This window comes from Littorina saxatilis, linkage group LG3 (genome assembly GCF_037325665.1).
Source record: "Littorina saxatilis isolate snail1 linkage group LG3, US_GU_Lsax_2.0, whole genome shotgun sequence".
Classification (NCBI taxonomy): domain Eukaryota; kingdom Metazoa; phylum Mollusca; class Gastropoda; order Littorinimorpha; family Littorinidae; genus Littorina; species Littorina saxatilis.
The window spans coordinates 64885660-64910280 of NC_090247.1; the positions used below are offsets into that span (position 1 = coordinate 64885660).

Below are 24621 nucleotides of genomic sequence, written 5' to 3' on the forward strand. Positions count from 1 at the left end.
GCCACCCAGACCACATGACTTGTATCATTTTACATCGCATTCTAAGAAAGAGCAGAATTCTCACTATGCGCGCGATACATTTCTAGAATCGCGTAGCGCAAAGTTGGAATTCCTACAATGGCGGCCATTGTTGGAATTCCAACAAAGCGCAGGTCATTTCTGGAAAAGCGCCGATGACGAGATGGGTCGCAACAGCATCTACCGGGGGTGGCCTCCCTTAGAGGATAGTATTTAAATCGTAAGAAATGAACAAAATTGTGCTGGTCTTCCTCAAGATAAGTTAAAAATTCACACTAACGGTGAAATATACAGTGTATTAAGACTCATAACTATGCTGCCTTGGTTGCTGGAAGGCCTAGTAGACTGCATGCGTAATTGAATGAACAGGAAGCTAAACATATCCCTGACAGGGCCCCTGCTGACCTTCACCCTGTCATATTTCTAAATGTATTCCTCAAATACAGATGCTACAACTGTCTTTTTTTTCTGTATCATCGTTTTTATTCTAAACTCCTTTAATCCCAGAAAATGTTCGATGATCAGTATTTTGCTCTTGCCAAAAAAGGGAAATGTAAAAGAAAAGCAAAAAAAGTTACCCATCATGCCACTGTTCCGAGCATGAATGAGTCTAAAATGGCAGACTGAGTGTTTACGTCTGTGATAGGCAATACATTGTAAGTTTGATCTCTTTACTGATTTTGTGCTTGTCATGTTGGGATTGAACGATATGTTACCGCTACTTTTTTTCGTCCTCGTTGATTCTTAGGCTTTATTTTTTCTCGCATCACGGCGAATTTTGAAGTAGACAGTTCGTAGGGCTGTAGAAATGTAATATTTTGTCTAAAAATACACATGATCTTATCAAACGTTCGTAAATAGTGTGAACAACAGCACTAGCAGTCAAAGACCTTTTATGGGCAAACATGTTCGAGTTTCAAACCAAGAGACTGAATAACATGAAGTCTACTAACGTCGAAACATTCTGACACAGTGACACATTCTGAACATTTGGCCTCAGACCGACACTGTGACAATGAGTCGACACCCAAACACCCAAGTAAAACAGTGACACACGCAACCATCATTTCCATGCCTTCGCTATCAGTTACACTTCCAAGAAAAAGGTTGCATGCAACTGGTATCGTATAGAATAGCAACTCTCGTCTTTCAGCTTGTTATATATGTCACAGAGGAAATGAGAATCCAGTGAGATTCCGAATCGCACTAGTGCCTTAAAGTCATGAATGACTGAAGATGAAATGGTTTTAACAACAATTGTAAACCTTTGAACACATTATTTCCCCCAATTCCTATTTCCCCTAGTGAAAACTGGAATTCCAATCTCCACTGAAACTGGATTCCCGTTTGCACTGGCGCAAACTAGAATTCCAATCTTCACTAACAAATATCCAGTGGAGATGATAATTCTAGTTTGCCCTAGTGCAAACTGGAATTCCAATCTCCACTAGTGCGATTCGGAATCTCACTGGATTCTCATTTCCACTGTGACATATATATCGGTGGCATCATTCAACTGGTTATGTTCAGTCTCAAAGTAGACCAGAATTTCTAAATCTAACTTCTAAGGAGGAAAATGAGCAGTGCATGTGTTTTCAGTTCACAAGTCATGTTATTGCATTTCTGCACACATTTCAGATAAAGTGATAGACCTAAGTTGTCAGTTTGTGCAGCATGTCAATGTAACTCGACTCACTATGGGTGCATGGTTATTTCTCTAAAACCAGCCATTTACGTTTAGTGAGGCTGAGAAATCCAGTTTGCATGCATTGCAAAGTGCAATTGCAAGCTATTTTTCCAATGATATGTGTGAGGGTGGATGTGTGTGTTGTCACCCTCGAAGTCGCCGTTCACAAAAAAGTTCAAGTCTGAAAGTAAAACAAAACAGCTGTAGATAACAACTTGAATTTAACAAAATAACAACACTGCTTGCTCTGGTATTGGTAATGACGCAACTCTTTGCTTCCTGTTGCAGAACATTTTGTAAACGGGAGTTGAATAAAACGGAAAACACGGTGGCCTGGCGCAAGTGCTGTGCCTGTGGCTGGCGTGTGTTATGGCCCATAGGCGGCATCATCGTCTAAGGGATCGACAGAGAGAGTATGATCACTACAGCAGCGACACAGAAGAGTATTCAGAAGCAGAGGACCACTCCAGGAAGACTTGTATCAAGAGGACCAGGTCAGGGGGAAAAACTGATTTTTAACTGCACATTTTGCTTTCTGTGTACAGTGGCAACCCCCTTTTTAATACCTACAAACTCACTTCCACTTGACAACTATGCATTACAGACGGCCATGCAGTAAGTGAGTATCACATACACCCTGAGGCAGAAGTACAGACTGTTAGTGTTGATGTTATCACTCATCAGATTCAGAGACACATGTAACAAAAACTTCAACAATCAAAAGTCGGTCAAAATTAACAAAAAGTTAAATACAACTTTATTACTTTTTATGCTCAGTTGAGGGTTTCTGAGTCTTGTGTACTTCTAAACTTGTAAGATACATGACTGCATTACTGACCTGGGGTCAAGTTATGGCATGAGAAGCTGTGGGGCAAACATTTTCTCTGAGTGTAAGTTGTAACCGTTTGTGCATGTGTTTGTTGTCATGTGGATGAGCAACATTTAATGATCTATTTCTCTGTGTATGTGACGACTGACATAAATATACTGTGTGTGTGTGTGACTGTGCATGTGACTGTTAGTGTTATCCTGAGGCTAAACACAATGGCTAGTTTGTAAAATGTATTACCTAGGATCTGTTTACCAATACGCAATACCACTGTTGCTGATGTTTGAAAATCAAAAGCTGCTGTGTCGCACACTTCTCTGTTCTTCATTACAGTGTGTGTATGTGATTCCCTTTGGCTTAGCAACATCAGTTGTTTTGTTACTGCATTTCCGACCTGGGGTCTAGTTACTGCACACCAGAAGCTGTTGGCAGGCATGGGAATTGTCCGCCGAAATTTGTGTTTGTTCCGCCGAAAAAGCAAAAGTGTCCGCCGAAAAAATAAATGGGGGAGGCAAAAATGGTTCTAAAAACTGAATTTAATGGCAAACTTGGAGCTCAGATGACACCAAATTGCACCATATGGGTTCTTTGGAGAGAAAAAATTCGGGGGGGGGGGGGGGGGGACATGCCCCCGAACCCCCCTAGTAAGCCTATAGGTGCTTCGCACCGTCGACTTTGCTATATATATTACTTAAATATTTTCAGCTTTTTTTTTTTTTTCAATTCCCATGCCTGGTTGGGCAAAATGTTGTTTGTGAAAGTGTGTGCACGCATTCTCTTTCCAGTGGCTGAGCAGCATGGCTTGTTTTTTTTACTGCATTACTGACCAGGGTTCTAGTTGCTAGTGTGTCACTGTTTGTGTGTGTGTGTGTGTGCACTCTGGTGTGGCTTATCTACACCACTTGTTTTTATTACTCACTTTACTGTGTTACAGTGGAACCCCCCTTTTAAGACCCCTCAATTTCAGAGTCAGACTTCCTCCTTTTTCAGACCTCATTTTCTCAGATGTTCTGTTGGCGAACTCTGAAAATGTATCTCCATTCTATAAAGACTCCCTCATTTTACTATTTTTAGGACCTGATTTTTGGAGGTCTTAGAAGAGTGGGGGGGGGGGGGGGTGGGGGGGTCCACTGTACTCACTTTACTGTGACACTGACCTGGAGTCTGTTTACTGAACATTAGAAGAAGTGTGGCAAACTGTTGCTGTGTTGCCAGGGAGTTCGTTTTGGCAGTGTCACACCTGCACTGTAGATGGATTATGTGAGGGTGACATTTTACAGTCGGGCCCTCGGCTAGTTTTGGCAACTACAGCTGCTTTGTGGGATGATTTGTATTTGCTTTGAAGTTGCCATGAGGATTTTCTCATTCTTTTTCCACATAGGTTTTTGCATAGCTGGGTTGACAAGCATACACTGATGGGGTCTACTAAGTTCTGGTCCCTTGTTTTTATCAAGGTTTTGGTGAATCATTCAGCAGACGTAATGTGTTGTAGGCCCTTTGTGTATAGTGAACATTCCAAAGATCTTTAGGAGTCCAAGTGGGGAGCTAGACTTTGCATTTTTGCAAAATGTATCACTGTCACGTTTGAGCAATAGTTCATGTTTGGTCAAATTGATAACACTAACAGTACTTTGTTGGGCTCAGCTTACAGAATGAATGAAAGTGCTGAAGGTAAGGTAATCCATAAACCGCTACTAAACAGTTAATTCTGCTGAGACAAACTTTTGGTCATTGCTGATAATGATAGACGTTTTTTTTCTGAAGGTAAACTGTCACTTAGAGTTTGAGAATGACAATGTCCGCTCAGTATCATGAGTATGGTGTGTTTTTCTTTTGAAAACATGCAAATCGGGGCTCTTTTTCACTGGGTCAGGCTTGGAGTGTTTACAACTAACCTTATTTTCAAGTGATACATCTCTTCCACGGCACATGAACATCCTGACAGTTTTGTTTTTATGATGACACATGAAAATAAAATGGACCCCACATGTTATATTATGAAAGAGAAGTAGATTGTTTCAATGTTCGACTGAACATATATTTGCAAAAAGTATGTTTGGCTTAGTGCAAGTGAGAGTATAGATGTGGGGGTTCGGGTCAATGACAACTGACATACTTTGGTCATGTTCACATCAAGTACTGAACTTGTCGGAAGTAGCTTCATGTAAGAAAATCAGAGAATGTGCCATGTTTTTTAATTCAACTGAATACAATTAACATCTTCAGTCCTTTTCAAATTCTTAAATAATACGGAATGGCTTGGGTGCTGGCGAGTCTGTTACGGAGCCCCCAGGCTCGAGAACCAGCAGTCACCGGTATCTCACAGGTCACAAAATAGACATTCCTACTCCTAGTTTTCCCTGACCTGGCAGGTATCCGTTCTAATCTTATCTCAGTTGTTAGTGAACTGTGCTTGGGTTCATGAGGTTGTAGGTTAGAGCCCTACCATCACTTAAAAAAAAAAAAAATTTAAATCTTTTTAACTTATTGTTTTCCTTCTTAACTCTCCTTTCTTTTATTATGCTCTATTCTTCTTTTTTTCCAAAGCATTTCTGTGATCGAACTGAGATTGCAATAATAAAGCTCACAAGTCGCTGATTTGGCATTGATCACTGAATTTGTCTGCGACCAAGCAACGTGTATTACTGGTCCCGAGGCTAGAAGCAGCATTTGTTAACAAAATGCAGTACATAAATCATTAATATGAACATGACGTGGAATCAGTAAAATAAAATAACAACAACATAACACCTAAGTTTAGGCATTACAATACACATAATAACTATCACTGTGTTCGTGTGTCAGCCATCAACGATCCAAACCTTATCTGGTTTTAAAAGCAGCTTAATATGTACAACAATGGCTCTTATTTCTGTCTTTTCAGTTCCATTGGCCCTCCTCGATCCAAGCCCTGTCTGGTAAACCGGACGCGCTCGTTGAGCCTAGACAACACCAGTAGCAACGAAGACTGCGGGCCCGAGGGACCTCAACCCGAGCAGTCCGAGTCAGTCGCTAACGCCATCACCAAGGCTGCAGCCGCCACGGCCAGCTTTAGAATCGCAGAGGGCGCCTGCAGTCTCCCCTTGGCCTTGGGCAACGCTAATGTCAACCGCTTCGTGGAACACAGGCCGCACAACCTTGACCTTCACCGAGCGAGAATGTTCCACCTCAACAGCCCCATGGCGCACGCGGCGTGCAGGGGGGACCACTGCAAGGCCATGGAGTGGACGGAGCCCATCGTGTGTTCCAGCCCCCGCCTCCCGCCCACCACAGGCAAGTTGACTCTAGTGGTCGACGACACGCGGTTCCTGGTGGACGCTGACCTCTTCAAAGCGTACCCCGAGACCATGTTAGGCCGGTGAGTTCTGGGCTTTGATAATGCACGGCGCGGATAATTTTAACTAATTATGTTCTACTGGTCAGGTTAAAACATGCAATTGTCATCTGTGCTTGGTTAAACCCTCTCAAAGTTTGAGACAGGTTACCGTATTTTCCGGGTTACAAGGCGCTACAGTGCATAAGGCGCACCCCCTTCTTTTTAAACAAAATTGTAATCCAGTCACCCATTGGGCGCAGGGGGCCAATAGGGCGCACCAAAATTAAAAAAGTATACCGTAACAAACGGTCGAAGAATGAAAATAAGCCGCACATCAAAGGAAGAATACAGAGTGGAAATATGTGTGCTCTGTGTGTGCCGCGAGATCAAAGGCAGGTCCATTGTGATAGCTGGGTGGCCTTGTTTTGACACTGACCTTCTTCCCATGGGTCAATGACCCAGTTTTTGCTATGAGAGGTGGTTCCCCTGTCATAGATCTGAGAGAAGAAACACTTCCTGCACCGGCTGCACCGGGGTCAGTGACCGAGTTTAACCTATGGGGCGGTCTCTTTGATGTCTTGAGAGGAAACTTGGCCAGGGTAGTACCTAGTAGCTGAAACATGCATTATCACAAGTTGTTTGACTGGTACTCAGGCGGTCTCTTTGATTTTTTTCGTATTTCATACACCGATTAGGCCCTTCGTTATACAAGACGCAGGGGTCTAAAAGACGCAGGGGTCAAACTCGAGGAAAAAAGTTGCGCCTTATGACCCGGAAAGTACGATACTTAATTGTGCACTGCAAGTGTGAGTTTTGCGTCTCTTTGCGGCGTGACTTTGGTAATGATAATGTATTTTTTGTATGGTCGCATTAGGCCAAAAACAAACAAAATAAAAACAAGCAAAACAATGATGGTTGTGGTACCAAGTGAAGAAAAGAAGGTACTGAGACTTTTGAGTCATGAGGTTGTGTTACTGTTAGAATTTGATTGAGTGAAATTATGTTGTACTTGTCAGGTTTAACCATGCATTTGTCATCTGTGCTTAGTTAAACCCTCTCAAAGTTTGAGACGGGTAACTTTAGTTTTGTTGATGAAAATGTATTGCCTGTGGGATTGAAACCATGGTGGTAAGTTTATATTGCATATTTATTGTGTGTAGTTTGATGGCTGAATCTAGTGTGTTTATTTTCAACTCATTTTGCATTTGTTAGACTGCAGTGGTGCTCTGTGTGTGCAGGATGTTCACGTCATCACTAGATTATAACTTCACACGCCCCAACGAACGAGGGGAGTACGAGGTTGCTGATGGGATATCCGCCACCATCTTCAGAGCAATTCTTGTGAGTCCACCTTCAAATTAAAGCGGTCTTTGTGTTGTTGTTGTTGCAGAGTCAACATGTTTTGTGTATCATTAATCTGTGGTGTTCATGTAGAGTCTATGTCTGGAGTCTATGTCCTGTCGTCAGAGCTGGCAATGCTATTTTAGACATGTTTAGTATGCATTCAGCGCACTAATTTTTGTATGACCTTATTGAGTAAATCACCGAGCTATGCTTCTCGAATTAGTCAGAGTAACGTGTTCTATCCGAAATGCGATCTGACTGAGTTTCTGCATTGTCCTTTGTATACAATTAATAAAATTTTGAATTCAAAAAGCAAAAAAGTTGAAATTTCCACATGCTATCTTATTATTTGATGATTTTTTTTGGCTAGATGATTGATTGGTGCCAATGGTTTTTGTAATAACTGAATAGGTCATTTTTATTTTTATTTTAGGAAGGGCGGTACCATTGGGTACATGTATGAAGTTCCTGAGATTGCTAGATTGCATTATTTGCTTTTTTTCCCCCGCTCAGTATTTTCTGGTGTGTGTTTGGCATGCATTTAAGCTGCTTTTTTTCTCCAATTTCCTGATCTGAATCATAATGCCTGTATGTTTGATGGTGTGACAGGAGTACTACAAGGGCGGCAAGATCTACTGTCCGCCCTGCATGCCGGTACAGGAGCTGAGAGAGGCCTGCGACTACCTCCTCATACCCTTCAACGCTGAAACCGTCAAGTGCCAAAATCTTCGTAAGTCAGGGCGCAAAACACCATGTTGCGGAGGAGTTTTAATGCTGTTTTTTTCTAGAAAATGGCAGAAGTTGTTGTTATTGTTTTCACCAGTTTTCAGTGCAAGCAGCAAAGTTACTTAACAAACAAGTAACCAAGAAATGCATTTTTGTCATTTTTACCAGTGTTCAGCAAAGCTAGCAAAATTACAACAACAGTGTTGTTGCCAGGCCTCGGTCTTCGGTCTCTGACGCATTCCTTTCTGATTTAACGCATTGGACCTAGCCTTGTCCGGTCGATGGACCGATAGTTTTTACGTTTTGGTGGTCAACTGATTGATACATATTCGTACAAGGCGGACAAGGTCTGCAATGAATGGAATGGGAGTTAAAACAAACCCCGATCGAAAAGCTCATGTTCGCTACGAGTGAAAATGCATTCGGTGCCGAGTCCGTGTTTGTCGTCATTGACACTCGAGGCTGCTTTTACGGAAATACCCGATCCAGCCGGTGTACCTATTTACCGAAAACAGCGGAAAGTTCATCAATATAATACTACGGCATGGTAATGCGAAGATCAGGCAGGATCCTTACAGTCGCACACTGGGCACTGTATTGGAAAGGGTAGGCCAGGAATGGCGGTACAATTTGGACCTATTGTTTTTTTAAAGCCAGGACATTTGGACCTATTGTGTTTTTTTAGGGAGGTCCAAATGACCTATTGTCTTCTTAGGCTGGCAACAACACTGCAACAAGAAACAAAGGAACAAATAAACATCATTTCTGTCATCCATGGCCACAGCAGTGTGCATTTTCTGATGTAAAAGGTAACCTTTTAATGGAACCCTGCTGTAGATAAGCAAATTCAGTCGCAAGTAATTTTATGGTGTTCTTGTGATTCCATTGGTGTTTTGCCAAACGACAAATTTATGTTACTAAAACAAACCAAAGTAATGAATTGCAGTTTTATAATATATGACAGCTTTCGGGGAAACCTGGTATGTATGTCGCACAAAACACTTCCGAGTTACGCACTGACAACGGTCGTCAGGTAAACATTTCTGATTTTTACATTTTGAAATGTTTGAACTCAGGATACAATCACCATGCCAATGGTTCTTTTGCTTTTTTTGTGCTTTTTTTTAAATGAACAAAACATTGAATAGGTTACATTGCTTTTAACCTTGTACGTTGCATCCTTGTGCTCAATTTCTATTAACTCTGCACTTTTGGAGAACTTTGGATTTGCACGTAACTGGATGCTGAACCCCTTTTGCATTCATAATTCAAAATTAAGAAAGATAAACTGATGGATTTTTTTGCAATGTTGTTGAGGGTCTTTTCTGTAGTACAGGACGCTGAAGAATCAATTTAAAAAAAGGGTTTTACATTTTTTTTGGTTTTTTTGTTTGCAAGTCCAGTTTACATGTTCTTTGTGTGCGTGGTCACATATGATGAGTGGGTGTGTTTTTCAGGCGGCCTTTTGCATGAACTATCCAATGACGGCGCTCGGATCCAGTTTGAGGAATACTGTGAAGAACTTATTCTGCCTCTGATGGTCAAGTCTGCCAGTGTAAGTTACCTCCCTTCGCTTACTTTGTTTTATTTGTCATATGTTTCGGTATCGGCTCTATTATAGCAGGAAAGAAATGGCATTGAGTAATGAAATTCTAGGATTGTCTGGTATATTGGTACAAGATTGAATCAAAATACTGGCATTGTACTAGTTATATTTGTTCTCACCAGTACCATATGTATGCAACTGTGCAGAAGTCAAGTCAAGTCAAACAGTTTATTTACCAAATGCAAAGCACAGGATTTTGTTATGGTGTATGCATAAAACTTCACACTCCTTCCACACGCATATATCATAATAATAAATATGTACAGATAAAGTGTTCAATTTCACTGGGCCTATTTACGTGTGTATACCAACCAGACAGTTCAAAACGGACTGGTTGTTCTTTTAGCACCAATTTGACAGGAGTGATCACAGGTTGCATGGATAAAGATAAATGAATTCCCTAAAATCATATCTAAAAATATAATCATCAATATAATAAATCCGAGTACATGCTGACACAGTTATTCAAAGGACACAACCCTTATATCTATTAAGATATTTCATTTAAGGATACTCGATCCATTTCAAAACTTTAGCTGACACATATCACAGATCTAACAGATCTAAGAACGATCCACCATTGAGGCCGCAAGGACTGCCTCAGGAAAGAAAACATTGAATAGTAGCGGAAAGAAACTTCACGTTCCAAAATTTTGTTTTAAATTTTGTTATTTATTTATGTATATTTTTTACTGTGGTTCTCTGCTAAACGATACAATCACTAGCTTTTCAGTGAAAAGGATGAAATTGATGAATGGATAATTGCCCTTTATGTTTTTGCCCTTTTGTTAGTGTTATGTGAGATACACTGTTTCGAAAGAAAGACGGATTAGCTGTTGTTTGTGCTGCGTTTAGCTTTCTAGTGTTGCAAAACTCGCAGTGTTTATGGTTATCATCTTCATTCGTTAGGCGGCAACAATCGTCGTGGATTATTCTGGTAATGGGTATCATTGTTGTGTTGATTGTGTGTTGCAGCGGGGGGACAGGGAGTGCCATATTGTTGTGCTGACAGACGACGACGTCCTGGAGTGGGATGAAGAATATCCGCCTCAGATGGGGGAGGAGTTTACAGAAAGTAGGTATTTTGCAAAGCTATAAAGTATAAGGCTATTATAAACGTTTGCTGTTTGAAATTAAATAATTTTGCATTGGTAAAAATGGCTCACTCATTTACTGCTTTGCCTTGTGTTTGAATTTAAATCATTATTAATGGGATGGAGTCTGCTTAGCTGTAACTTGTCTATTCAGCTTAGTATAATGTCTTAATACTAGAGAAGACGGCGGCATGTATGCGTGTCGCAGGAGTGGATGTCTAAAAGGAGCGAACGAGAAGAAGAATAAATCTCTAGCATTTTTGAGCTGAGAGGAAGGAATGATTTCTCATGGAGGAGTTCTTCAGATAAAATAAGAAATAGTTAAACAGACCTTCTACCTGAAAAGTTTTATTTTGTTATTTTCAATGAACTCTTCACTTTTGTGAAAGTTATTTCAATGCATTTATTTTGTGTGTTGCAGTCATCAGCAGTACCAGTCTGTACCGGTTCTGTCGCTACATCGAGAACAGGACGGTGGCCAAACAGGTGCTGAAGGAGCGAGGGCTGAAGAAAATCAGGCTTGGCATTGAAGGTGAGGATGCTCTGGGATTAAAGGCCCACTCCTCATGAGACGAAAAACCGAGGTCCCTTCGTGTACACTACATTGGGGTGTGCACGTTAAAGATCCCACGATTGACAAAAGGGTCTTTCCTGGCAAAATTGTATAGGCATAGATAAAAATGTCCATCAAATACCCGTGGGACTTGGAATCAAGTAAAAAATTCCATCTCACACGGCATTAAGTCTCAGGAAACATGAATACACGCATGCAGGAAAAAAAAATATATGGGTAGCGCCGTATACTGTATGGCAGCTCGCTTTCCCCAGGGAGAAAGCAGCCCGAATTTCCATGAGGGTAACCTCACTGGACTATAAATCCTATCCAATCCAATTCATCCAATCCAAAAGCAAACAACAAACATATTAAGCACAAAGTTTTGTAAAAGAGGACCCAATTCATGAGACAGTGTCAGACTTTGAATACTACACGTATTGTCAACAGGTCTTAATTTGTTTGTGTTGCTCGAGTTTTGCCACCTGATAGAATCAAAGTAATCAGCTTTAAAGGCTTAAGATGACAGTTTGGCTAACCATCTCAGAGCTGGCCAGGCTTTGACATGGAATAAGACCATCCTTCCATTTGGTCACAAGACTCGCATACCAAAATGAACAGCCTGGTTAGTCCATGTGCACAGAGGGATTTTTTGGACGAGTAATTTCTTAAAAAGCCACTAGTTCCATTTACAAAATTGATTAATCCAAAAAAAAGCCACTGGTTCCATTTACAAAATTAATTAATCCAAAAAAAAGCCACTGGTTCCATTTACAAAATTAATTAATCCCAAAAAAAGCCACTGGTTCCATTTACAAAATTATTTAATCCAAAAAAAAGCCACTGGTTCCATTTACAAAATTAATTAATCCAAAAAAAAGCCACTGGTTCCATTTACAAAATTAATTAATCCAAAAAAAAGCCACTGGTTCCATTTACAAAATTAATTAATCCAAAAAAAAGCCACTGGTTCCATTTACAAAATTAATTAATCCAAAAAAAAGCCACTGGTTCCATTTACAAAATTCATTGAAAATCCTTCTTTGTTAATTCGACATTTTGATTGGTCAATGCAATCACTCAGCGGTCAGGCAATCAGCGTGTCTCACCTCCAAATGGATCTGCCTCAATGTACACTTCCTGGCAAGCGTATCAATACAAGTCATGTGTTTCACGTGTCGCCAGCATGGATACAGCCTCAACTAGTCTCGGTTAGCTTTGAGGGTCATTTTACAAGTAGGAAATATGAAGTACCAACGAAATACCGAGACCATAAGGTATGCGAAGTGATGACGTCGGATACGTGACGTAAGTTGATGCATGAATTCTTTCGGACTACGTCAGTCAATTCCAAAGATCGCTTTTGTGATGAAAAGAATTTGTTTTGAGTTTGCTGTCCAGAAACCCGTCAAAAAAGAAGGGAAAATGTATGTGAAAGAAAACAAAACAGGAGGAGAGTGATACGATAGGAATACAGAGACATATTTCTTGGGACTTGACCCTTGCAGGTAGGTGGACTGAAAGTAGTGTGTGAACAGAACAGAACCAATTCTGTCAGTTTACCATCGCATGAAAGCAGGGAAGAGATCGTCGTCAGATCCTTTGAATGGATAGATTTACAATTACAATATCGACCTACTGCTTTCAACATGTCGGGCTGTGCCTAAATTGTCTCACCTGTGATTTGTAAATGGAATCCCTCAGGCCTACGGCCTTCGGGATTCCATTTACAAATCACAGGTGAGACAATTTGGGCACCGCCCTCCATGTTGAAAGCAATCGGTGAATATTGTATCATTAATCCCAAAAAAAAGCCACTGGTTCCATTTACAAAATTAATTAATCCAAAAAAAAAGCCACTGCTTCCATTTACAAAATTAATTAATCCAAAAAAAAGCCACTGGTTCCATTTACAAAATTAATTAATCCCAAAAAAAGCCACTGGTTCCATTTACAAAATTAATTAATCCAAAAAAAAGCCACTGGTTCCATTTACAAAATTAATTAATCCCAAAAAAAAGCCACTGGTTCCATTTACAAAATTAATTAATCCAAAAAAAAGCCACTGGTTCCATTTACAAAATTAATTAATCCCAAAAAAAAGCCACTGGTTCCATTTACAAAATTAATTAATCCCAAAAAAAAGCCACTGGTTCCATTTACAAAATTAATTAATCCCAAAAAAAAGCCACTGGTTCCATTTACAAAATTAATTAATCCAAAAAAAAAGCCACTGCTTCCATTTACAAAATTAATTAATCCAAAAAAAAGCCACTGGTTCCATTTACAAAATTAATTGATCCAAAAAAAAGCCACTGGTTCCATTTACAAAATTCATTGTAAATCCTTCTTTGTTAATTCGACATTTTGATTGGTCAATGCAATCACTCAGCGGTCAGGCAATCAGCGTGTCTCACCTCCAAATGGATCTGCCTCAATGTACACTTCCTGGCAAGCGTATCAATACAAGTCATGTGTTTCACGTGTCGCCAGCATGGATACAGCCTCAACTAGTCTCGGTTAGCTTTGAGGGTCATTTTACAAGTAGGAAATATGAAGTACCAACGAAATACCGAGACCATAAGGTATGCGAAGTGATGACGTCGGATACGTGACGTAAGTTGATGCATGAATTCTTTCGGACTACGTCAGTCAATTCCAAAGATCGCTTTTGTGATGAAAAGAATTTGTTTTGAGTTTGCTGTCCAGAAACCCGTCAAAAAAGAAGGGAAAATGTATGTGAAAGAAAACAAAACAGGAGGAGAGTGATACGATAGGAATACAGAGACATATTTCTTGGGACTTGACCCTTGCAGGTAGGTGGACTGAAAGTAGTGTGTGAACAGAACAGAACCAATTCTGTCAGTTTACCATCGCATGAAAGCAGGGAAGAGATCGTCGTCAGATCCTTTGAATGGATAGATTTACAATTACAATATCGACCTACTGCTTTCAACATGTCGGGCTGTGCCTAAATTGTCTCACCTGTGATTTGTAAATGGAATCCCTCAGGCCTACGGCCTTCGGGATTCCATTTACAAATCACAGGTGAGACAATTTGGGCACCGCCCTCCATGTTGAAAGCAATCGGTGAATATTGTATCAGTAATCCCAAAAAAAAGCCACTGGTTCCATTTACAAAATTAATTAATCCAAAAAAAAAGCCACTGCTTCCATTTACAAAATTAATTAATCCAAAAAAAAGCCACTGGTTCCATTTATAAAATTAATTAATCCAAAAAAAAGCCACTGGTTCCATTTACAAAATTAATTAATCCAAAAAAAAGCCACTGGTTCCATTTACAAAATTAATTAATCCCAAAAAAAAGCCACTGGTTCCATTTACAAAATTAATTAATCCAAAAAAAAGCCACTGGTTCCATTTACAAAATTAATTAATCCCAAAAAAAAGCCACTGGTTCCATTTACAAAATTAATTAATCCCAAAAAAAAGCCACTGGTTCCATTTACAAAATTAATTAATCCCAAAAAAAAGCCACTGGTTCCATTTACAAAATTAATTAATCCAAAAAAAAAGCCACTGCTTCCATTTACAAAATTAATTAATCCAAAAAAAAGCCACTGGTTCCATTTACAAAATTAATTAATCCAAAAAAAAAGCCACTGGTTCCATTTACAAAATTAATTAATCCCCAAAAAAGCCACTAGTTCCATTTACAAAATTAATTAATCCAAAAAAAAGCCACTGGTTCCATTTACAAAATTAATTAATCCAAAAAAAAGCCACTGGTTCCATTTACAAAATTAATTAATCCAAAAAAAAGCCACTGGTTCCATTTACAAAATTAATTGATCCAAAAAAAAGCCACTGGTTCCATTTACAAAATTAATTGATCCAAAAAAAAGCCCACTGTGCATAGAAACCGAGAAAGCAGCCATGCTGTTCATTGTTGGTATGTGACCAAGTGGAGGATGGTCTTATTCCATGTAGAACCCTGGCCAGATCTGAGACCGTCGGTCAAACTGTGATCACGGGAAGGAGTGTGCCTTCAAAGTGGTTTTCTTTGATTTTATTCAGAAATTTACTCGATGCTCCCCAGCATGTCGTAAGAGGCGACTAACGGATTCTGTTTCTCCTTTTACCCTTGTTAAGTGTTTCTTGTATAGAATATAGTCAATGTTTGTAAAGATTTTAGTCAAGCAGTATGTAAGAAATGTTAAGTCATTTGTACTGGAAACTTGCATTCTCCCAGTAAGGTAATATATTGTACTACGATGCAAGCCCCTGGAGCAATTTTTTATATAACCTTCGTGGTTGAAAACGACGTTAAACACCAAATAAAGAAAGAAAAGCAATTTTTTTTATTAGTGCTTTTGTGAACAAGAAACAATTAACAAGTGGCTCTATCCCATCGCCCCTCCTTTCCCCGTCGCGATATAACCTTTGTGGTTGAAAACGACTTTAAACACCAAAGAAAGAAAGATGGCAGACTCGAGCAACACATACAAATTTTGACCTATTGACAATAGTATTTAAAGTCTGACCCGTCTCGTGCATTGGATCCTCATTTACTAAGAGATTGTGCTTAGCACGTTTTTTGGTTGGTTCCATGTAATTCATGAGAGGTTAGAGGGTGTGATTGTGCACATGTGTGGGTAGACTTGAAAAATAAGAAATTTTGAATGATGAATTTAATCATTGTGGTGTTTGCACGCAATGGGGCTGGTACAGGTCAAGGGAGACAACCACAGGCTTTGCTCAGATTTCTGAAGCTTGTGTGTAGTGGGAATAATTTATAGGGCAATTTTTTCTTTATTTTTTTTCCTTTCAACCAGTCTTTAGAAAGAGGTTTATTGTTATTCTGCTGATTGCAGTATCTGGTGGTTTTTTTTGTGGTCTGTTTTCCATCAGAAATATTTATGAGCTTTGCAAGTGCTTTGTATTATTTGTGCTTCCGTATAAATCTATGTCTTGCAAGTGAGCTGTGGTTGGTACTTGTCATTTCTGATGTCTGCCAACACTGAACCTATCTTGTGTTTCTAGGGTACCCAACATACAAGGAAAAAATCAAGAGAAGACCCGGTGGAAGAGCTGAAGGTATGTCTGTACAGTCAAAGTTTACTGTAAATGTTATGTTTTGGGCCACTTCAGTTTGCTATCACCAGTTGAAGGTATGTCTGTACAGTCAAAGTTTACTGTAAATGTTATGTTTTGGGCCACTTCAGTTTGCTATCACCAGCTGAAGGTATGTCTGTACAGTCAAAGTTTACTGTAAATGTTATGTTTTGGGCCACTTCCGTTTGCTATCACCAGCTGAAGGTATGTCTGTACAGTCAAAGTTTACTGTAAATGTTATGTTTTGGGCCACTTCAGTTTGCTATCACCAGCTGAAGGTATGTCCGTAGAGTGTAAATGTACTCTATATTTTTTTAGGATTTTGGGCACTTCTTTTTGCTATTACCAGCTGTTTTGGTTTAGTATCATGATCTTCTTGTTGCTGGGTCGTATCTTATGTACTCAGTATGCAAATGGTTACATCTGGAAATCAGAACTTTTGAACTTGTACTGAGCTATATTTTAGCATGGGAAGCGATAAGATGCATTTTAGGCAAACATGCAATCCAAAAGCAACAAAAGCATACTTTTCTGTTGGCTCTTAATAAGTTTGAGTCTGTGTATGTAATTGACAAATACCAGAAATAACTGTTGAGTTTTTATGAGTTGTGGAAAAATTTGCTTTCACTTGTTTTTCCTTGCAGGCCTGAAAGTGGCGAGTATTTTACTCGCCATGGCGAGTAGAAACAAATAACTGGCGAGTAGAAATGTTCATCTACTCACCAAATGTGAGTTAAGTTGCTGAAAAAATGTGTTGGTTTGGCTAGTAAAGTTTGCTCTCTGGCTAGTACATTTTTCAGAATCATTAGCCAAAGGCTAGTGCACCATGTTGTGGACTTGCAGGGCTGCCTTGCTTTTCCATTGAAACACAGAGGCAAGCTTCAAGCAACATTTCTATGAAAACAGGGGGAAACAACTCTTCCAGAACCAATACAAAATTGACAGTTATTTCCAAACATCGTCTATTGTGTAGTAATTTAGAATAAAATGTTCCTGTATGTGTCTGCTGTTAATCCAAGCAAGCATTAACTTTTCTTCTCTCTCTCCCCCAGTGATCTACAACTACGTACAGAGGCCGTTCCTACGCATGTCGTGGGAGAAGGAGGAAGCCAAGTCGCGACACGTGGACTTTCAGTGCGTACGCAGCAAGTCCATCACCAACCTGTCCACCACCGGCAGCGAGGCGGGCGCCGCACCCCACAACGAACACCCCCAGCCCGTCATCGAGCAAGCGCAGGACGGAACCATCAACGTCATCCCCCCACAGCCCTCCCCCTCCGAGCCCTACCCCGAGGTCCAGCTGCCTCCCGATGTGGAGTAGCTTTCCGCGGTGTGTCAGGGCGTGTGTGTTTGTGTGCTTGTTTAGAAAGAAAAAGACAATGTGAGGAATGGAGGGGTGGAAGTGGGGTCGGTCTAGGGTGATGCTGAAAACGTTATTCTTCTCAAAGACTTACCCCAAGGTCACGCTATCTCCTGATGTGAAGTACCCGGAAGGCCATGTGTGGGAGATAGTTGGCAATTTATGTGTGTGTGTGAGGAGGGGGGGGGGGTCCTTTTGGGGTTGGGGGATATTGGATTGGGGAATATCGTGAAGCTTGTGGCAATGTGTGTATCTACGTGTGAATATAGTTTGCAGCTCCTCCACACAAGAACTGTGAAGAACTTGAACAGTTAAGACCAGGATCAGGTGAACGTGTAAGAAAACCGCAGATCTATATTATCTCACAGTAATGCATTTTCAATTTTTGTTTTATTTAGATGAGCACTCCATACATTCATTATGGTTAGACTGGGCGGGTGGATGGTTGAGTGAATTGCAAATGAGAGTATCCTATCATGTGCAATGACTGGGTTGAGAAGTAAAACAGTTCTTTCATTTTAGTCTTCATCAGCCTTCACAGATCTGCATTTGGTTCCTATGGAAATATCTCTGGTGTGTTTTGCACACCTAATTTTGTACTTAATACTTATTGTGTAATTATTTTTGGTGTAAATTGGCAGACTAGAGTTTTCAGGGTTTTTTGTTCTGGAGTAATTTTTACACTGAAAGCTACAGCAAGTTTGAAGACCAGTTGCTTCTACCCTTTAGATTTGTACTACTGCAGCCAAGCTTTTTTTCTCGTTTGCTCTGCTTTCTTGTTTTACTTTTCTTTCTTTTTTTATCAAGTTTTCCATTGTCAGGAGACTGTCTTTTTTTTATCTTTTATTTTAACATTTTATTTTGAAAATGTTCTTGTCTGTTTTGAGGGTCAAGTAAAAGTTGCTTCTGCTTTTTCATACCAGCAGATATAGTGATAGTAGAACATTGTAAATTAACCTGTTCTTGTTTGTACTTTTTTTTTCTACCTCAGATGTTTGTTTTGTGAAGACTCGAGCCTTCAAAATTGTATTACAGAAAAAAAGTATTACTTAGCTAAAAGAAAACTTTGTATGGTTGAACTGGAGAGCAGAGAGACAGGAAGATGCCATTTGTAATGTTTTTGTAAATCCTCAAAGCTTCTTGCCTGTGAGCATTGGTAAGTAGATACACATCAGCCATGTGATGCCAGACCTGGGAAGGAACCAATACGATTTTGCCGTATTTTGTACGCATGATTGTCTAGCACACCTGTTTACTCATAAAATTTTGCCGTATTTTGTACGCCATATTTCCAAGAATACGATAAATACGCTGGTTGATAAGAAAATACGACTATTTCCAGTGTCATATTCTTACAGTGTTATCATCAGTGCGACGGACGATGTATTAGAATTTCACTGTTTTACGTCGGTCACATGATTAAGAAACACCTCTACCTGGTAAGAAAATACACTCAATATTTTGAAAACACACAAAGTCTCTGTGGAAAATACACCAACCGTTCCAATTAGGTAAACAGGTCTGGTCTAGAATACGATCAGTACGGTCAAAAGAAAAAAAATATGCCGATCAAGTGTTTTGACACATGAATACAGTTTTAGTCAGTAAACATTAAAAGAAGCATATGTTTTGAATGTATTGGTAAATTTGATTAATGGTGTGACGGACACCTGTGAAGCATGTTTGATACATGGATGTTCAAATGCTCTGTCACGTAGGCTAATTTTTCTGAAAATACACCAAGTTTGTTTGAGAATACTCCAGTGCCAAACAGGGGTTTCCCAGGTCTGTGATGCAGTTTACACTGAGTTGTTACAGAAGCTGTATTTTTTATTATAACTGATGTTGCAGTTTCAAATAAACTCTTCCAGAGCCATGCCCTTTGTTTTTTCTACTGTACATTTTGTTGTGTTAATTTTACGCACATGGAGAGATGAGCTTGGTCTTTAGGATTTTGCATTGCTTTGTCTTATGTACTTTAATACATTGTAACTTTTGTGTGTGGTTGGGTCAAGGTAGCCATACTTTGGTTGTTTCTTCTTGGGTTATGTAAACATTTACAGATGTTAAAGCAACATTTTTCCCTGTAAAGTGTGTTCATATGAAGACCTTAGAGTATCTGCAGATGGATTTAGAAGTCTTTGCAATATTGAATAAAGCAGTAATATTACTGATGTAAATGAGACATGCCAGTCAAAATGTGTACTTATATGTACATCGTTGTATTTGTACAAAGACGTTGTGCATGATGGAGGTTCCTAGTCCTACCTTATTCACAGCGTCCGGGGACGAGGTGCACCAAGCAAAAGTGGGTGCCACCCAACTGGGTGAGAACTAACCGCGGGGTCTGATTCGTTGAAATCACAGCAAATCTTAATTTCAACCAATCCAACACTGTGGCTGGTTCCCACCCGGTTGGTAACTTTCTCGTGCACCTCGGCCCTGTACTCTGAAGTCAACCCTGGTGTAACCTCTCCCCTCACCCTTAGCTTGTAATGGGGTTTTTAAAAGTCAAAACTAAGTTTGAATATTTGCCAGAGTTGACTCATCTTCTGTCAGTTTTGTAGAGTTATTTTAAAGCATTCTCTTCAAGTATTGATCTGTCCTGTCCTTTGCCAGGGATAAGGGTCGTCCTAGGAACAGCTTGAACACATCCCGGAATTAAACAGCCTGGCTGCTTTCTGCACAGCATGGCATTTAAAAAAAAATAATTGTGTAACATACACCAGTCTAAACATGTGTCAGTAATTCAGTAATACAAAAAAATAATTGTGTAACATACACCAGTCTAAACATGTGTCAGTAATTCAGTAATAAAAAAAAAAGTGACTTTGAAGGTGGCACAGCAGACACTATTGTTCATTATATTTTTTTTTTTTCAATAAACTTTTTCAGAAATGTATATATTCTTGCGCGAAATAACCTTAATGTAGTAGATGTGCAATACATTTTGGACAATGTTACGCTAAAACACCGTTTGCTACGCTGAGAATTAAAAAAAAAAAGTAAATTGCTAGGGTTGAGGTTTGACAAGGGTTGTCAGGTGTGGATCTGTGATAGTTCACTTGGGAAGGGATGTCTGTTTACAGAAAGAAGTATTTCCTACCTCAACATTGGAAGACTGTGGTGTGTTGTCGCTGAACGTGATTGCCTTGCATTTTGGCTGTACAGATCTATCCATGCTTTTGATGTCAAGACTTGATGCTGACTGGTCAAATACTTTCCTTTTTCATGCATATGATTTGAACGTGAATACATTCATGTTTGCCAAGCAAATTGGTTTACAGTGGAACTCCTCCTTGAAGACCTCAACAAATCTGAGAAATTCAGGTCTTAAAAAGGAGGGAGTCTGAAAATGGAGGGGGGGGGGGGGGGGTCTTAAAAGGGAGTTTCCACTGTATACCAGTTGAAATGACGTGTTTGCTAAGCAAATCGGTGAGCCAGCTAAAGTAGGCGACCCTGTGAGAGCTTGTCTCCCAGTAACGGTCAGTCTCAGACTATGCCTGAGATGAACTATGGAAAGCCTGCTGCAGCAAACTTTACTTTCTCGTTGCCTTAATTTGGGGACTGCCCTGCAAGTACGAGCTCTGGTTATTTTCCAGCAATGTGTTATTACAGGAAGACCACGGAGATTTGTGTTGCTAATTCTCAACCAGGACAATTACAATTTGAAGGGTAAATGCACTGACCGTAGTTTAGTTTTGTAAATACTTTTTACCTTACTTATAAGCAGTTGCTGTATTTTAAAGTGTGCTGATCCAAATGTTGGATCGTGTAGTGTGCTATATCAGCTGGCATACGCATAACACAGCTTCTTTGTTCTCGTTTGATGACAGGCTTTTGTGGGGAAAACGTTTATGCGAATGTCTCAATTTTGTGAGGTTGTTCATTGGCTATGCAAGCATAGCTGAAAAGTAGGTTATGTTTGTTAAAGATTATTTTGTGTACACAGAGTATGGGGGTTGGAAGTGACATTTTTGATAACCAACTGAAAATCAAAAAGCAGATCATCCTTTTTTCACTACAAGTATTGTATACAGTAATAGTCTTTGCACTCTTGAATTATAATTGGGTACATGCAGCTCTCCACATAAGTTGTTTGATTTTGAATAAACTCCAAGTAGATGCCAAACCATTTTCTTCAAGCAATACTTTTAATAAACGTTTACATATCGGCTTGAGCACATTTTTGATGAATGCAATCATTCACGTGTTAACACTTGTGAGGGAAATGTATCTCTTTAATTAAAACATTACAGTGATGTCTGCATTATAGTAAATGTATATGCTGCATTGAATATGAACACCTCTGGTATATGTTGTTTCTAAATTCATAGGATCAGATTGCCATTGACTTTTCATGGCGAGTAAAACACTGGGAAAATCCTACACAGTTTCAGAGATTTTGAGGGGGTTATTTTCGATACTGAGATCCCTGATTAACTAAAATTTAAAAACAAATAATCCCTGAAGATTGTTTTCAGATTTTTCTGGGATGTTTTTTTCTTCAGGTTTGTATGGGACTTCTGATTGTCAGTGTGGTAAATGAGGAAAGAATGGTGCTTGTGGGTAAAATGTCCTTCTTTTGAAAAGCTATTCGTTAAAAAATTTAAATAAGCGCATCAAAGTAGGATAGCTTCTGGTTAATGAAGTGAAGTCCCATTTTAAAAGTTATGTTTCTTTTCATTCATTTTCCTTCAACATGGTTAGTGGCTGAAGATTTTTTGTAATTGTGTGTTTAGATTTTATTTGCTTTGGGTTCTATTCCTTGTTGGAAGGCAGTCAATGGTTAATATTCAACATAATTGAGTAATTACAATTCTTTCTGACAATATCTGGGGTTTGGTTATTAAAATTGAGTGGAACGTATGGTTTGCAGAATGCTGAAGAATGTCTCTTTTGTCCACTTTTATTGCTGATTTTTCTCTTCAAAATTCAAATCGGTGAAATGATACTGGAAGGAAATCCTAGACTATGATTTGTACTGTAGTCAAAACAATGTAAATCGTGATTTTGTTGCCCTCACTGATGTTGTGATCTGTCATGTCGATCGTAAATGAACGCTGTTGATAGATGTTTGGCTTTATTCCCCACACCCCCCTTTGCCTTAAGGTAAGGTTTGCTGTGTTTCTGTGTACCATGTATCGAATTGTGTGGCTTGCCGGGCTGCTCACCACTACCAGCAAAAATCCATACGGTTTCTTAATTCCAAACAGCATTGCTGACGTGATGTATTCCTGATATTTGCCATACAAGCGTTTGAAGGGTTTGTTTCTGTTTATTGTTGATAATTCTATATTCTGTATTGAGTTGAGCCTGTATTTTTCATGAAGGAACAGTCTCTTCATGTGTACAGATTAAATGTACTTTACATGGATGCAGTTTTTTGGGTGCCACTGTTTTAAACATGCCATTTAGAAAGTTGTCAAAAATCAAAGTCTTAGGCTTTGAGGGAAAATAGGTCTGTCTCAACGATTGCAGATTGCAGACAAATGATTCTGTGTGGGTGTGTGTGTTTGTTCCTGTGTGTGTGTGTGTGTGTTTCTGTGTGTGGTTCTCTGTGTGTGTGTGTGTGTGTGTTTCTGTGTGTGGTTCTCTGTGTGTGTGTGTGTGTAGATGTGAAATGTCTGCATACAGTTTTCACCATGCTTCTAAATACAGCAAAAAGCAGGACTGCTGTGTGAGTCAAAAATAAGTACTTGTACATATAAATTGTTCTGGTTGAAGAGACTGTTCCTTTACACTTGTGTGCGAATACCTGCTGTATGTGGTATGTATAGCCTTTGAGTCAATATTACTCAAGATTTGTTTGGTTTTTCCCTGCTCTGAAATGCTTGAGTGGCAAAAAAATATTGCTTTTTTTTTTAATGTTTCTGGTATTGCATGCAAGCTTGTGAAAAAGTCTTGTGTGTAAAGCATTGATTTTGATGTCTGGCAGACCACAGCATTTTGTTGCCACAGAAACGACTATGTCAGCGCCATTTTTGCACAGAATAAAGGCTATAAACATGTGACAGGAATTTGTAATGGTGTGTGTGTGTGTGTGTACCGGTTTGTGTGCAAATATTCAAGTGATGACTTGTATGAACGAGCTTTGTGGTCTGTTTGGTTATGAATAATTAGGAAATGGAAAACTTGATTTGAAACTTAAAATAGGGTTATGTAAAATGAAAAATAAATATTAACAAAGAAATCTTACTTTTAAACATACTTGCTTACATGCAGATGCACGCAGTCACGCACATGTACTTACACACGCGTGTATGCACAACAATATTTATCAAATGGGAAGCCAATCGTTACCCGGCGGTCACGGGTTCAAATCTATTAACAGGCAAAACTTTGTTCTCAAACGTTTTGCTTACATTCTCAACTTTCCGTGTTAATTCTCTGGTAACTTCTTTTTTTTAAACTTTTTTAATATTTTTTTAATAGATTTTTCTTTATTCCAAAGATTTTGAGTAATGTATCGAAGATCGAATATGTCAAAGAGTTGCATAATTATCGAGTACTTCAAGTGAATGATTTTCCTTGAATGACCCATTCTATTTTTAGTAACATCGGCCTTTGGTAAAATCCCAATGGGCGATTGTATCACCTTGCGAAGACTGCATGTAATTGTTGTTAACGACTTCTAATTGACGTACATGTACTTCTGATGTCACTTAATTCTTTATTTCCTGACTAAAAGAAGTCGATTAAAAGTTACAACGCCTGCATTGTTTACAAGAATAAAATTGTTTTCCTTGCAATACCAATCCACCTACTGAGCGAGAACAGAATCACATCTAACAATGACTGAGGGAACACTAGTGAACGGTGTGTGTGTGTGAAATGAGGGGGCGAAAGGAGGGGGTAACAGAAGGCAACTAGGATTGGAAGTGTGGGCGGGGATGTAGCTCAGTCGGTAGCGCGCTGGATTTGTATCCAGTTGGCCGCTGTCAGCGTGAGTTCGTCCCCACGTTCGGCGAGAGCTTTATTTCTCAGTCAACTTTGTGTGCAGACTCTGCT

At 39.4% G+C, this 24621-nt stretch overlaps 2 protein-coding genes across 3 annotated transcripts in view; one reads left to right on the forward strand and one right to left on the reverse strand.

Annotated features, from left to right (window-relative positions):
* LOC138961281 (uncharacterized) overlaps positions 1-24621 on the reverse strand; it is a 54523-nt gene that overhangs the window by 13091 nt on the left and 16811 nt on the right. The gene's annotated exons all lie outside the window — the stretch shown is intronic.
* On the forward strand, positions 545-23621 carry LOC138962955 (BTB/POZ domain-containing protein KCTD20-like). Of its 2 annotated transcripts, XM_070334921.1 has the most exons (10): positions 545-674; positions 1994-2199; positions 5419-5892; positions 7089-7191; positions 7804-7924; positions 9378-9475; positions 10502-10601; positions 11042-11152; positions 16179-16232; positions 17303-23621. In XM_070334921.1, exons 2-10 carry the CDS (start codon positions 2075-2077, stop codon positions 17569-17571), a joined length of 1455 nt encoding a protein of 484 aa, XP_070191022.1. In that variant the 5' UTR covers positions 545-674; positions 1994-2074; the 3' UTR covers positions 17572-23621. The 2 variants fall into 2 exon arrangements, with proteins under 2 accessions (XP_070191022.1, XP_070191023.1); XM_070334922.1 differs by lacking the exon at positions 545-674 and having other exon boundaries at positions 2186-2324.

What these genes read in the sequence shown, in the direction of transcription:
- LOC138962955 (XM_070334921.1), top strand. Translation starts at nt 2,075, where the DNA reads ATGGCCCATAGGCGGCATCATCGTCTAAGGGATCGACAGAGAGAGTAT. An exon ending in CGTCAAGTGCCAAAATCTTC is followed by an intron (nt 7,925 to 9,377) that starts GTAAGTCAGGGC and finishes TGTGTTTTTCAG; the next exon opens with GCGGCCTTTTGCATGAACTA. An exon ending in GGGGGAGGAGTTTACAGAAA is followed by an intron (nt 10,602 to 11,041) that starts GTAGGTATTTTG and finishes TGTGTGTTGCAG; the next exon opens with TCATCAGCAGTACCAGTCTG.